The 16,068-nt window shown below is 42.1% G+C and overlaps 2 protein-coding genes across 13 annotated transcripts in view; one reads left to right on the forward strand and one right to left on the reverse strand.

Annotated features, from left to right (window-relative positions):
• Nucleotides 1-2,555, reverse strand: part of LOC110498717 (unconventional myosin-IXb) — a 115,048-nt gene extending 112,493 nt beyond the window's left edge. For all 12 annotated transcript variants that reach the window (XM_090198450.1, XM_090198733.1, XM_090198798.1 and 9 more), the window contains exon 1: nt 1,913-2,555. The gene's annotated coding sequence lies outside the window, so the exon portion shown is untranslated. The remainder of the gene's footprint in view (nt 1-1,912) is intronic.
• LOC110499030 (sphingosine 1-phosphate receptor 4) lies at nt 1,419-15,715 on the forward strand. Its single transcript, XM_090198966.1, has 3 exons — nt 1,419-1,688; nt 11,697-11,799; nt 12,589-15,715. The coding sequence occupies exon 3, from the start codon at nt 12,772-12,774 to the stop codon at nt 13,975-13,977; it is 1,206 nt and encodes a 401-aa protein (XP_090055092.1). The 5' UTR covers nt 1,419-1,688; nt 11,697-11,799; nt 12,589-12,771; the 3' UTR covers nt 13,978-15,715.
• Nucleotides 15,716-16,068: the final 353 nt, after the last annotated feature.

Consider the following 16,068-nt stretch of genomic DNA (forward strand, 5'->3'; position numbering starts at 1 on the left):
CGCTACTTTATATAGCCTCGCTACTGTTTTTCACTGTCTTCTTATTTCTTGACTTACCTATTGTTCACCTAATATCTTTTTTGCCCTATTGATTAGAGCCTGTAAGTATGCATTTCCCTGTAAGGTCTACACTTGTTGTATTCGACGCACGTGACAAATAAACTTTGATTTGAATAGAAAGAGGAGTGGGAGGCCCCGGTGCACAACTGAGCAAGAGGACAAGTACATTAAAGTGTCTAGTTTGAGAAACAGACACCTCACAAGTCCTCAACTGGCAGCTTCATTAAATAGTACCCTCAAAACACCAGCCTCAACGTCAACAGTGAAGAAGTGACTCTTTGATGCTGGTCTTCTAGGCAGAGTTGCAAAGAAAAAGCCATATCTCAGACTGGCCAATGAAAAGAATAAGATGGATAAAAGAACAGACACTGGACAGAGGAACTCTGCCTGATGTTATTTTAATGGACAAATAATTTGCTTTTATTTCAAAAACAAGGACACTTCTGAGTGACCCTAAACTTTTGAATGGTAGTGTATGTCATGTCTGTAACTAGCATTCTAAGGCATTTGAGTCAGCTACGGAAGTCTATATTTATTAAATATGTTTCCTGTTCCGCAATCACGTTTACTATGATAGAGTTAGGGGCTGAAATGGCTGCTGTATCTTGTTCGGCACAGGACTCTCTCAACAAAGTAGTTGAATTGGTTAGGTCCACTAATGCAGACACATATGGCAAATAGAGCAGCTCAAGAGAAGGAAGTGTAGATACATTATTTCATCAGGAGGAAATGACTTGCCACATTTGACACTGGAAACACCAAGAATGACAGACTTTTCAGCGAAACCTATGCCTAAATTTACTGTTCTTATTTGTTCTTTTGAGTTACAGGTTTTTCCACAGCTCATACATTATTCATGTACCTGTGGAGCATTTTGGCAACATGTGGTTGGGTGGAGGTGAAAGGACATGGGACTAAATTTCTTTAACTATGAAGTTTGGCTCACCTACTCTTTTTTTGCCCCAAAATGTGTAATTTGTGCAATAAAAAGTCTGTAGACTACACTTGTATATGTGTACGCTCAGACAATGAGCACTGGTTAGTGTGGGTATAGTTTGTGGAACATTCCAACAGGAATCTGTTCCAAAAACGTTGTAAATAACAAGGTTGTCAACAAACAACCCATTGTATAGCGGCAGAATAAGATACTGAGTAGGGAGTGGGCTATTTATTTAAAGTTTTTCACTCACCACGTACCTTCAAAATCTGTCCTCGCTACGTGGTGAGTTGATACCTATTTGTCAGCTAGTTAGCTGCTACTTTGTATGCGTTGTTTGTTGGCAACCTTGTGCTTTTACAACGTTTTTGGAACAGATTCCTGTTGGAACGTTCCACAAATGATACCCACCCCACTGGTTATCAGAATGCATAAGTGACATGTGGGTATTGTTCTTCAGTTTAAAACCAACTTGTCTGGCTGATGGAATAACAATGGAATAAGAATCAAAATTCAACATTCACCATTCTAAGTGTGATGTTGCTCGAAGTCAACCATACAGTCAGTGGATATATATATCTAGCTGCTGCAACACAATTCGTCGGGACAGGAAGAAAATTTGACAGTTTCAAGTTCTGAATGAGTGACATGATAAGTTTGTATCTATTTGGGAGAGGACGTAGACAATAAGGTAACTTGAACTATCAGACATCAATGAACTGTAAACACTGAAATATCTGTTAGCTAATATTATGAAAAAAAGATGACTGTCAAGATACTTTGCGCACTAAAATTCCTACAGCAAATTATTTGGATACTGTACAACAATTCTGGCTAATATCGGCTTCCCAGCTTTCTTGATCTGTTCATTTACAAACTTTTGTTCAAAACAAGCACTCTAATAATGTATCTTACCTTGTTTAGTTGTTTTTCTCATTGTCTGAGATGACTCCTTATTGTATTTCCCGCATACAACTGATAGACAATTCAGAAATAATATTTTGTAGTTCCCTTTCTGATGAAATCAAAACTGGATAACCAACCAAATACTTCCAGCTAACGTTAGCATAGCGAAGGACGTTGCCGTTCAGAATCGAGCACTAAACATATGCTTATAGTAGCTAATCACAAAACGGTTTAGAAGCATGCCGCAAAGTTATTTTTCTACAATGTAGTATACCTATTTTCAATGGCTATCTTACCCAAATACTGTAACCTTGATGTGGTCAAATACATTTAATCGTACATCATTTCAAGTCTACTGCCTGGCTTCGCGAGTTGACTATAATGATTATATGGTTTGCTGCTAGCTTGCTTACTTCCTTTCTCTCGCAAGCTCGAGGCTCCGCGCGGTGAAAAAAAGTTTAGAAAAAAACGCAAGTGATATTCCAAAGAGTTTCTAAACCCAGAGGCGCTTCAACGCAAGACTTCCGGGAACGCTTGCGAAACCGACCAAACAGACCAGGCCGGGGTTTGGTGTTTGAGAAGTCAATAAGAGGAGTGAAAAATAATTCATTAGTTGTTACCTTTCTCTAAATCTAAAGGCACAAGCTAGATTATAGCCAGTGTCTTAAGTAGATGAACATGTTTTTATTCCAACCTCGGGAAAATGACAAACTGACACGCTTTTTTATTTTCGTCAAAAACAACTTTATATCGAAGGAGTGACTTTGTTGGCGGCTTGCACATGCGCAGTTTGGCGCATGATGCTCGTTAGACCCAACGTACTGCTTCTACGCATGAGCTTTGCTAGTCAACTTCGCCATGACATCGCCTACCAAAGAATCGGGGATTTCTATTGGAGAAGTACTTTTAGTCTATCTGGATATTCCATACAATGTAACTAACTCACTGTTCCACCAAACATGTAATTGCTCAGCGCCATCTACAGATATTAGATTAGTGATGCACTTTAAACGTTGAGTGCAGTGACATCACAGGGTAAAACTTAGTTAAAAATATCTTTGGTAACCTGTGGTAACATTTAGACCTGCAATGGAAAAGCATCATGCAATAAAGGCATTTTACTACCGGTAAAGAACCAAGGTAAGTGTTTTACAAGTTATACGTTTACATTTGTTGATGACATGTCTGATTCATAGTCTGATTCATTAGCCTAGCAACTACACTGAACAAAATATAAATGCAACATGCAACAATTTCTAAGATTTTACTGAGATAGTTAAATCAGTCAATTGAAATAGGGGTGAAGCCATGGGTGGGCCTGGCTCCCAAGTGGGTGGGCCTATGCCCACCCATGGCTTCACCCCTGCCCAGTCATATGAACTCCATTAGGGCCTAATTTATTTATTTCAATTTACAGATTTTACTAACTCAGTAACATCTTAGAAATTGTTGCATGTTGCGTTTATATTTTTTTCCCCACTGGGGAGACAGGCCCAGCCAATCAGAATGCATTTTCCCCGCAAAAGGGCTTTATTACAGACAGAAATACTCCTCAGTTTCATTAGCTGTCTGGGTAGCTGGTCTCAGACAATCCCACAGGTGAAGAAGCTGGATGTGGAGGTCCTGGGCTGGCGTGGTTACTCATGGTCTGTGGTTGCGAGGCTGGTTGGACATACTGCCAAATTCTCTAAAATTATGTTATGGTAGAGAAATGAACATTACATTCTCTGGCAACAGCCCTGGTGTATATTCCTGAAGTCAGCATGCCAATTGCACGCTCCCTCAACTTGAGACATCTGTGCCATTGTGTTGTGTGACAAAACTGCACATTGTTCACTAACAACGAAGTAATCAAATGTGCACAAAATTGGATAGAAATACCCTTTTTGTGCGTATAGGAACAAATCTGGGATCTTTTATTTCACCTCATGAAACATGCGACCAACACTACATGTTGTGTTTTTATTTTTGTTCAGTATAGTATGCTGATGTTTGTTAAAACCTAGAAATGCCAGATTTTACCTCCAAATTCCAGAATTGTCAGAAGACAGTGCTTCCTACTGATAATGAATGATTCCGTGTCAATTTGTAAATATCATCCACTTGGCCTGATTGCAGTGCTTAGTTTGGCTTTATAACTAAATCGGTCCACACCAAGGCTCATGTGATTTACAATGTACAAAGCAAGTTGAAAGTGGCTTCTGCAAGTATAAATGAGCCAATATCAGCACCATGTGGTAAGATTATGCACTGACAACTTTGACTGTGAATAGTACATGCAGTTTCATCAAATGACCAACAGGTGTTGATACAGCTCTTCCCAGAATTTTTTGGGATGAAAGGGTGATTTTGTCCATCCTCACCAGACACGATCATGACACCGCTTACAAAATGTGAACCAACTAAACTGAATTAAAATATGCATTCAATATGTAAAGTGTTGGACCCATGTTTCATGAGTTGAAATTAAAGATGCCGAAATGTTTCATACTCACATAAAGCTTATTTGTCAAAAATATTGTACACAAATGTGTTTACATCCCTGTTAGTGAGCATTTCTCCTTTGCCAAGATAATCCATCCCCTGACAGGTGTGGCATATCAAGGAGCTAATTAAGCAGCATGATCATTACACAGATGCACCTTGTGCTGTGGACAATAAAAGGCCACTCTAAAATGTGCCGTTTTATCACACAACACAAGTTGTGAGTGAGTGTGTAATTGGCATGCTCACTGCAGGACTGTCCACCAGAGCTGTTGCTAGAGAATTTAATGTTGAGAGGATCTGCAGAGAAGAATGGGAATGCTTCAACAAAGTACTGAGAAAAGGTCTGAATACTTATGTAAATGTGATATTTCAGTTGTTGTTTTTTTGGTACATTTGCTATAATTTCTAACAACCTGTTTTTTCTTTGTCATTATGGAGTATTGCGTGTAGATTGTAAAACAATTGAATCCATTTTAGAATAAGGCTGTAATGTAACAAAATGTGGAAAATGACAAGGGGTCTGAATACTTTCCAAATGCACTGTATATCCATTTGGGGCAGGTCAGAACACACAAACAACATTCATGGATATTTAGCTAGCTTTGTCCTGGGAGATGGAGGGATTGACATTGGGTTCTTATTTTACCTGACATTCATATGGTCCTCTTTTTAGCTAATAAAAAGGGAAACCTGGTTAGTTTCTAGTTATCTTTAGTGAATCTCTCCTAATTTGTATTTCAAGCATCAAGTGGATTTGTATCTTCATGATATCCAATAACTCCTTGAACACACCTGCAGCTTTATTGCGTTTTGGTACACCAGAAGTACATTAATTTCCAATGGAAAGCTGTGTTTGCCCGTGCAGCACTGTAGCATTACAGTGCTGCATGCTCCATACAGAACACACTGCAACTGCCTCTGTAATGCAATGCTACAATGCAATGCTGCAAGGCAAACACAGTGTTCCATTGGAAATTGATGTACTTCTGGTGTACCAAAACGCGATGTTTCTGAAGGTGTGATTGAGGTGTTAGGATTTCTATTTTAGTGCTTTGCTATGCAGACGCATGTTCAAGCGCACAAACGATGTAGGTAGAATATTGAATAACATGTATGAGTACATTTATTTTGCAATGCTGGTGCACACAACGTGGCCAGTGAGGTTTGTATGTTATTATGATCTTTTTGAACTCAGCAAAAAAAGAAACGTCCCTTTTTCAGGACCCTGTCTTTCAAAGCTAATTCGTAAAAATCCAAAATCCAAACTTCACAGATCTTCATTGTGAAGGGTTTAAACACTGTTTCCCATGCTTGTTCAATGAACCAGAAACAGTTCATTAACATGCACCTGTGGAACAGTTGTAAATACACTAACAGCTTACAGACGATAGGCAATTAAGGTCACAGTTATGAAAACTTAGGACACCAAGGAGGCCTTTCTACTGACGCTGAAAAACACCAAAAGAAAGATGCCCAGGGTCCCTGCTCATCTGCGTGAATATAGGCATGCAGCAAGGAGGCATGCAGATGCAGACTGCAGATGTGGCCAGGGCAATAAATTGCAATGTCCGTACTGAGACAGCGCTACAGGTAGACAGGACGGACAGCTGATCGTTCTCGCAGTGGCACACCATGTGTAACAACACCTGCACAGGATCGGTACATCCGAACATCACACCTGCGGGACATGTACAGGATGGCAACAACAACTGCCCGAGTTACACCAGGAACGCTCAATCCCTCCATCAGTGCTCAGACTAGGCTGAGAGAGGCTGGACTGAGGGGTTGTAGGCCTGCTGTAAGGCCGGTGCTCACCAGACGTCACCGGCAACAACGTCACCTATGGGCACAAACCCACTGTCGCTGGACCAGACAGGACTGGCGAAAAGTGCTCTTCACTGACGGGTCATGGGTTTGTCTCACCAGGGTTGATGGTCGGATTTGCGTTTATCGTCGAAGGGATGAGCGTTACATCGAGGCGTGTACTCTGGAGCGGGATCGATTTGGAGGTGGAGGGTCCGTCATAGTCTGGGGTTTTGTGTCACAGCATCAACGGACTGAGCTTGTTGTCATTGCAGGCAATCTCAACACTGTGCGTTACAGGGAAGACATCCTCCTCCCTCATGTGGTACCCTTCCTGCAGGCTCATCCTGACATGACCCTCCAGCATGACAATGCCACCAGCCATACTGCTTGTTCTGTGCGTGATTTCCTGCAAAACAGGAATGTCATTGTTCTGCCATGGCCAGCAAAGAGCCCGGATCTCAATCCCATTGAGCATGTCTGGGACCTGTTGGATCGGAGGGTGAGGGCTATGGTCATACCCCCCAGAAATGTCCGGGAACTTGCAGGTGCCTTGGTGGAAGAGTGGGGTAACATCTCACAGCAAGAACTCGCATATCTGGTGCAGGCCATGAGGAGGAGATGCACTGCAGTACTTAATGCCGCTGGTGGCTTTTGATTTTGATCCCCCCCCCTCCCTTTGTTCAGGGACACATTATTCCATTTATGTTAGTCACATGTCTGTGGAACTTGTTCAGTTTATGTCTGTTGTTGAATCTTGTTAGGTTCATACAAATATTTACACATGTTAAGTTTGCTGAAAATAAATGCAGTTGACAGCGAGAGGGCGTTTCTTTTTTTGCTGAGTTTAGAAGTCTGTGGGATAGACTACTTGCCAGTTGTCATCAGTAATTGACTTACTGTAGGTGTATGTGCAGATGATTCTAACTGTTATGTGATTTATTTATTGAGGAAAAGCATTAGCTATCCTGTAAGTAAAGCTATAAAATCACATTGATAATTTAACGCAGTACTGACCTTGAATGCCCCAATTAGTAGGTCAGCAACTGATATGCACCTGTCACTCACATACATGCTCAATTAAGGCAGAATTTGTTCTACCATAGACCATAAAATATCTAGTATCAGATTACCCTACCTCTAATCCTAACCTTAATCACTATTGAGAGGGGAAAAAATAATTATTCTGCTGTAGCCTATCTATGGTTAAGGGCAACTTTTCCACTCTATTTGGCATATTGTGCATACTTAAATATAAAAATAAAAAGGTTGCATAACTTGCTGAATGTTGTGGGAAGGAATGTAAACAAGTTCATAGTTTCCATTTCCTTGTAGTCTACGTTATGCACATTGTGGTTTTAGTTGTATTTTCAGAGAAAGGGCGTTTTCAACAGTTATGGGTGTTGACAACCAAGGATGCGGTTGTTTTCTGTTACCTTTTCTGGACAGTTTTTTCAGGCCCACAAACCAATACTGCCTCTGTAGCATCACTTGATTGAGAAAAGGTTCATATGTATCACCTATTTTACTAGAAGATTATTGAAGCATGCAAGATTTCACTACAGCCTTATTGAAAAATTAGATGTTGTGATTTTTTTTGCCTTATTACCCTGAAATGTAGGTAAAACTAGGAAGATTAAAACTAACTTTACTATGACAGTGTTTATATTGTTTGCTTGGCTGACCCAAAGACAGGTGAGATCTAAATATTTATTCAGCTCATTGGCTGTTGGGTTTCTTATTTGCATTATTCAGTGGCAGAAAGCTCATTTAAATGAGAGGTGATTCATTAAACGAGAATGTGTAGATCTAAATCAAACCACTTTGGCATGGCCTTCAAATCCTCTAAAGGTTCTACAGCTGCACCATCGAGACCATCTTGACTGGCTGCATCACTGCTTGGTATGGCAACTGCACTGCCCTCGATTGTATGGTGCTACAGAGGATGGTGCAGAAAGCCCAGTACATCACTGGGGCAGAGCTCCCTGCCATCTAGTACCTCTACAGTGCATTCAGAAAGTATTCAGGCCCCTTGACGTTTTCCACATTTTGTTACGTTACAGCCTTATTATAAAATTTATTCAATGTTTTTTTTCCGCTCATCAATCTACACACAATACCCCATAGTGATAAAATGAAAATAGTTTTTTTAGACATTTTTGCAAATGTATTAAAAACTAGAAACAAAAACATCTTCTTTACATAAGTATTCAGACCCTTTGCTATGAGATCTGAAATGGAGCTTAGGTGCATCCTGTTTCCATTGATCATCCTTGAGATGTTTCTAGTACTTGATTGGAGTACACCTGTGGAAAGTTCAATTGATTGGACATGATTTGGAAAGGAACACAACTGTCTATTTAAGGTCCCACTGTTGACAGTGCATGTCAGAACAAAAACCAAGGCATGAGGTCAAAGGAATTGTCCGTAGAGCTCCTAGACAGGATTGTGTCGAGGCACAGATCTGGGGAAGGGTACAAAAACAATTCTGCAGCCTTGAAGGTCCCCAAGAACACAGTGGCCTCCATCATTCTTAAATGGAAGAAGTTTGGAACCACCAAAACTCTTCCTAGAGCTGGCCTCCCGGGCCAAACTGAGCGATCGGGGGAGAAGGGCCTTGGTCAGGGAGGTGACCAAGAACCCGATGGTCACTCTGACAGAGCTCCAGATGGGAGAACCTTCCAGAAGGACAACCATCTCTGCAGCACTCCACTAATTAGGCCTTTATGGTAGAGTGGCCAGACGGAAGCCACTCCTCAGTAAAAGGCACATGACATCCAGCTTGGTGTTTGCCAAAAGGCACCTAAAGTTCTCTTACCATGAGACACAAGATTCTCTGGTCTGATGAAACTAAGATTGAACTCTTTGGCCTGAATGCCAAGCATCACATCTGGAGGAAACCTGGCACAATCTCTATGGTGAACCATGGTGGTGGCAGCTTCATGCTATGGGTGGGGTTCTGCGGCAGGGACTGGGACACTAGTCAGGATTGAGGGAAAGATGAACAGAGCAAAGTACAGAGAGATCCTTGATGAAAACCTGCTCCAGAGTGCTCAGGACCTCAGACTAGGGCAAACGTTCATCTTCTAACAGGACAACAACCCTAAGCACACAGCCAAGACAAAGCAGGAGTGGCTTTGAGAAAAGTCCTTGAGTGGCCAAGCCAGAGCCCGGACGTTAACCCGATCGAACATCTCTGGAGAGACCTGAAAATAGCTGTGCAGCAAATGCTCCCCATCCAACCTGACAGAGCTTGAGAGGATCTGCAGAGAATAATGGGAGAAACTCCTCAAATACAGGTGTGCCAAGCTTGTAGCATCATACCCAAGAAGACTTGAGGCTGTACTCGATGTCAAAGTTGCTTCAACAAAGTACTGAGTAAAGGGTCTGAATTTTTTTTTAAACTTAAAACCTGTTTTTGCTTTGTCATTATGGGGTATTGTGTGTAGATTGATGAGGGAAAAATAACAATTTAATACATTTCAGAATAAGGCTGTCAAGTACCAAAGTGTGGATGAAGTCAAGGGGTCTGAATACTTTCCGAATGCACGGTATATCAGGCTGTGTGAAAGGAAGGCCCGGAAAATTGTTAAAGCCTCCAGCCATCTAAACCATAGATATAGGCTGTTCTCTCTGCTTCCGTACGGCAAGTAGAATCGGAGCAACAAGTATCTACATTGACCTTTCTATTTAATTTTTGCACACTCAAACACTCACTCTATGCACACTCACTTACACACACTCACACTGACACTCCAACACACACTCACTTAATTTTCTCACACACACATAATACACACACACTTTCATATTGACTGTACACACACATTCACACACAGTCACATACAATCATCATATATGCTGCTGCTATTTAGTTTTTTCATATACTGAGCAAAAATATAAATGCAACATGTAAAGTGTTGAAATAAGCTGAAATTAAAGATCCCAGAAATCTATACACACAAAAAGCTTATTTCTCAAAAATGTACAAATTTGTTTACATCTCTGTTAATAAGCATTTCTCCTTTGCCAAGATAATCTATCCCCCTGATGGGTGTGTTAAATCAAGAAGCTGATTAAACAGCATGATCATTACACATGTGCACCTTGTACTGTGAACAACAATTGGCCACTATAAAATGTGCAGTTTTGTCACACAACACAAGTTGTGAGTGAGGTTGCAGGATTGTCCACCAGTGCTGGTGGCAGAGAATTTAGAATGATTTTAATGGCTGATTTCCTTTTTTGAAATGTAACTCATTAAAATCTTTGAAATTGTTGCATGTTGTGTTTCATTTAGTTGTTTTTCTTGTGTATATCCTGATGCACCTATACTGTACATACAGTATATAACCCTCCCACTCCAGTATCCCTGCACATTGTAAACATGGTATTAGAACTGACCCTCAATATAGCTTACTTACTTTCTTGTGTTCTTCTTATTTCTATTTCTTGTGCTACTTGACTTTTTTTCTATATTTTTTTTAATAAACTACAGATATTGATTACTTTATTGTTGGGAAAGAGCAAGCAAGAAAGGCATTTCACTGTACTTGTGCATGTGACAATACAAACTTTAAACTTGTGGCCTCACTTTCCTTAAATGACTCACCATGAGTTAAGCATGAGATTGCAGATATGCTTCAGCTGGAACAAGTAGTTGATCTGAAGGAAGAAGTGTGCTTTAACGTTTATCACTGACAGCACTTTTTTTTTTTTATCAGTAGTGATATTTTTCTTTACTGAGTGTGTGATGTTGACTTTGGTCAGTTATGGTAAGTGGTTGGGGCTCACCGGGTGGTAAGTAGGCCAAGTGGGCCGTTGTTGGTAGGACTGTGGTCTGTCACAGCTGGGTGAAGTGAGGTGTGAAACCATAGCTGTACATCTATAGTAGGGGAACCAAAGGGAGGGGCCCCTTTACACATCTGATCAGAAGGTTCCTGTTTGCTTCGTGTCAGGATAATCTTTTTTGTTCTGAGAAATATTGAGTAAAAACACTGGGTTGATGCCTTTCTAGTAGAAAAAGTATCTTGCAACATATCCTTGAAAACTCCAATCACTTCAACATACATGTATTAGGAAAACACTATGAACTGCACTTCCTGTAATCATCATGGAGTAACTTGGGCAGTAGGATTAAAGTATTGCAGGGGTCAAAACATGGCTCAAGTGTTGGGAAAATGAGATTAAGTATGTGGAAAATTACAGCAAACAATCAACAAAACTGTATTGTGATGGCCTCATGGAAGTGTGGATTAGCCCATATCAAATGATCAATTCACACATTGATTGATGGCATCCATCTGAATGGTCACGTTCTAAAGCATTTCACAATTAGTGTGTTTTCTCTTCAGCAGTGATGAAACAGCTCATCAGTGTCAATAACCTCTTGCATTGTGTGTGTGTGTGTGTGTGTGTGTGTGTGTGTGTGTGTGTGTGTGTGTGTGTGTGTGTGTGTGTGTGTGTGTGTGTGTGTTGGTCCTTATGGGTGTGGTACCATAAGTTCCTTCCTCGTCTCTTCAACAGAGTAGTGCAGATGTGTTCTATCAGCCCACACAGGGGATGGTCTTCCACACAGCATCACTACCAACAGTATCTCTGCACATGTAAGTAACACATTAAGTAACAACTGTTTATTTTGTTAAAATCTAAATTATACACAACTTCTCTTCACTTCATGTGTTATTCATATCAAATTATACAATTAGATAGTGATTTTAGACGACAAAGAAAACTGGGAATGGAGAGCCAGGTGTATGGTTACATATATTACATGTAACTGTAGCAATACATTTGCAAGGCATTTGTGGCCATGTAAGCTTTTGCTCACATGCAACAAATTCTAACACAAATTTAGCAAAAAATGAAAAATCTTGGAATTTAAAGGGAAATTGTTTTATAAAATCTAAAAATGAAGAAAAAATAGAATGTGGTACTCTTTATTTCACTCCAGAGTGGAACACAGTTTTTCAATTATCACTAATAATAGGAATTTTGAAATAGCAGTTTTACGACTTTCAAACATGTTGACTTCACGTGCAGCTTGAACTTAAATCCCCTTCCTGGCTGCAGGTGTCTGCTCCTCTCAGCTAACCACAATGTGGTTTAAATGGTACGGAGAGATTTAAATGGCACCATAGAGGTTTAAATGGCCCTAACGCATGCTAGTGGAGGCATGCAGTTTTACGAGGTCGGGTCAACTGACAAATTCTTATCTCATTTTCTGAAAATAGTTTATTTTCCAGCTTTTCACAATGAATTTATAAACTATGCAATATACCAACAAAATATATTATTTTCATTACCTGCAGTTCATGTGCTACAAACAGCTTATACCTCATTATTATTGCTTATCACACATCTTTTCATATCAAATATCTCCCTGTGTTTGCAAGGTGGGTTGTGAGACAGCAGAGCTCCAGTGGAGAGAGTGTGTTAGCCTGAGTGAGCCCTGAGCCTACTGCAGGAGTTCTACACGCATCCAAGTCTAGCCTTATCCAGCCCAATCCAGCCATTTTCTGACCTGCCAAGCCCAGCCGAACCCAGCACAGCCCGATCAAGCTCTTCACAACCCAGCCATGGATTCCATGTCCTCCCTGAGCTCCTCAACCTCCTGCCCCTACCTGTACCTCTGGAGTAGCAAAATCACCAACAACAGCAGTAGAAGCAGTATTAGCAACAATGTGATTCTGGAGCACTACAACCACACAGGGCGCCTGCAGCACCGCGGGCCACGCCAAGGTGGCCTGAGCTTGGGCGCGTCCCTCTCCCTCTTCATCAGCATCCTCATCATCCTGGAGAACCTGCTGGTCCTGGTGGCTGTGCTCTCCAGGATCCGCAACAGCCACCGCTGGGTCTACGTGTGCATCGCCAACATCACCCTCAGTGACTTGCTGGCTGGGGCGGCCTACGTGGTCAACATCTGCATGTCTGGCAGCCATACGTTCAGACTGAGCCCAGCTCTGTGGCTGTTCAGGGAAGGGGTGATGTTTGTGACCTTGGCTGCCTCGATCTTCAGCCTGCTGCTGATAGCAGTGGAGCGCTACACAGCTATGATGAAGCCTCTGCACCAGAAGTCAGCCAGGAAGACATGTCGTATCTACGGCCTGGTGGCGCTGTGCTGGATCCTGGCCTTCGCCATCGGCTTCCTCCCCCTGCTGGGATGGAACTGCGTATGCAGCCTGGAGAGCTGCTCCACCCTGCTGCCGCTCTACTCCAAGAGCTACATCTTCTTCTCTCTGCTCATCTTCTCCCTCATCCTGCTGGCCATCGGTGTGCTCTACGGCGCCATCTACTGCCACGTGCGCAGCAGCGCCAAGGTGGGATCCCAGCGCAGCCGCAAGCGATCCCTGGGGCTCCTGAAGACGGTAATCTCCATCGTGGGTGTGTTCATCATGTGCTGGGGCCCTCTGTTCGCCCTGCTGCTGCTGGACTTTTTCTGTGTGTCGCGGCAGTGTGCGCCCCTCTTCAGTGCCGACTGGGTCATTGCTCTGGCCGTGCTCAACTCTGCTCTGAACCCTGTCATCTACGCCCTGGGTAGCACAGAGCTGAGGAAGGCCATCGCAGGGCTGCTGTGCTGCTGCTGCCTCAGGGCAGGCCTCTGTCACCCTGATGCCTTCGTGTCCAAGGAGACCAGCAGCACGGGGAGCACCAGGCATAGTAGCCTGAGGAACAGTTTCAATAAGGTCAGGAGTTTCAGTATCAGCCCCCCGCCTGCACCCAAGGCGCCCAAGAAGAGCCGCCTCAGCTCCACCACCAGCTGCCTGTCTGTGTCGAGCGGTTAGACCACAAAGGGCTGCCTGGGGCAGACGTAGATGCGAAAGAGAGCTCTCTTTGTGTGTGTGTGTGTGTGTGTGTGTGTGTGTGTGTGTGTGTGTGTGTGTGTGTGTGTGTGTGTGTGTGTGTGTGTGTGTGTGTGTGTGTGTGTGCGGGTCTGTGGGTGTGGGTCTGTGTGCGGGTGTTGGAATTTAGAGAAAGCCCGCTAGCACAAGGCTAGCATTTTTCAAAACAGGGTAGTAGAAAATATATCTCATTGGCACAACCATGATACAACTATGAAGATACAGCCTTGTTACAGCCTAGATACAAGCATGATACAGCCATGAAGAAACTATGAAGAAACAGCCTTGATACAACTATGAAGATACAGCCTTGATGCAGCCTTGATACCACCATGATACAACTATGAAGATACAGCCTTGATGCAGCCTTGATACCACCATGATACAACTATGAAGATACAGCCTTGATACCACCATGATACAACTATGAAGATACAGCCTTGATACAACCTTGATGCAGCCATGATACAGCCATGATATAACTTTAAAGATACAGCCTTGATACAACCATGATACAGCCTTGATACAGCCTAGATACAGCATTGATACAACTATGAAGATACAGCCTTGATACAGCCTTGATACAACCATGATACAGCCTTGATACAGCCTAGATACAGTCTTGATACAACTATGAAGATACAGCCTTGATACAGCCATAATACAACCATGATACAGCTTTGATACAGGCTAACGGTTTTCTCTGTTATTAGTTTTGTTCATTTTTTTTGTCTTGTCATCAGATCAGGACCTGGCACATACTGCTAAAGTTCATTTTATGTTATGCATTACAAAAAAAACTTTAAAGAGTTGTTCAAGATTTCTTATAAAAGAAGCATTATAGAAGCTTTATTTTGTTTCACTGTTTGAGCCTCAAAACAGATGACTTGTTTCTGTCATTGAGGTCTATATGCTGTGTGCACTTTTTCAGTGCTTTACTAGAACTGAGATTTAAAAATCTATTTTTGTTTTTAGATATTCTTGAGAATACAATAAGATTTATACATATATACAAAGACATACACTACATGACCAAAAGTATGTGGACACCTACTAGCAATGCCGACGCTTGGCATTGCGCGTGGTGATCTTAGGCTTTTGTGCAGCTGCTCGGCCATGGAAATCCATTTCATGAAGCTCCCGATAAACAGTTATTGTGCTGACATTGCTTTCAGAGGCAGTTTGGAACTCGTAGTGAGGTATTGCAACCAAGGACAGACGATTTTTAAAAGCTACGCACTTCAACACTCGGCGGTCCTATTCTGTAGTGGCTTGTGTGGCCTACCACTTAGCTGCTGAGCCGTTGTTGCTCTTAGATATTTCCACTTCACAATAACAGCACTTATAGTTGACCGGGGCAGCTCTAGCAGGGTAAAAATTTGGTGAACTGACTTGTTGGAAAGGTGGCATCCTATGACGGTGCCACGTTGAAAGTCACTGAGCTCTTCAGTAAGGCCATGCTACTGTCAATGTTTGTCTAGGGAGATTGCATGGCTGTGTGCTTGATTTTATACACCTGTCAGTAACGGGTGTGGCTGAAATAGCCAAATCCACTAATTTGAAGTCGTGTCCACATACTTTTGTATATATAGTGTATGTATTGTACAAAACTGTAGAGTTTTATTCATTTTTTTGATGGCCACAGTACATTTTATGTATAAATAAATGTTTTTAAATCATATCATATCTGTCTTGTTGTTGTACTGCATTACTACATGGTCAAATTAAATGAACACTTCACTCCCATAAGCAATTACCACCATCTACCTCAGGGTGGAGACATGTTACCAGGGGCTTGTGTGAACTGTGAAGAACTGTGCTGTGTGAACTGTGCTGCCTCAGGGCAAGCCTCTGTCACCCTGATGCCTTCGTGTCCAAGGAGACCAGCAGCATGGGGAGCACCAGGCATAGTAGCCTGAGGAACCGTTTCAATAAGGTCAGGAGTTTCAGTATCAGCCCCCCGCCTGCACCCAAGGCCCCCAAGAAGACATGTTACCAGGGGCTTGTGTGAACTGTGAAGAACTGTGCTTGTGT

This window comes from Oncorhynchus mykiss, chromosome 1 (genome assembly GCF_057628025.1).
Source record: "Oncorhynchus mykiss isolate SJ-2025 chromosome 1, ASM5762802v1, whole genome shotgun sequence".
In the NCBI taxonomy this organism is placed as follows: domain Eukaryota; kingdom Metazoa; phylum Chordata; class Actinopteri; order Salmoniformes; family Salmonidae; genus Oncorhynchus; species Oncorhynchus mykiss.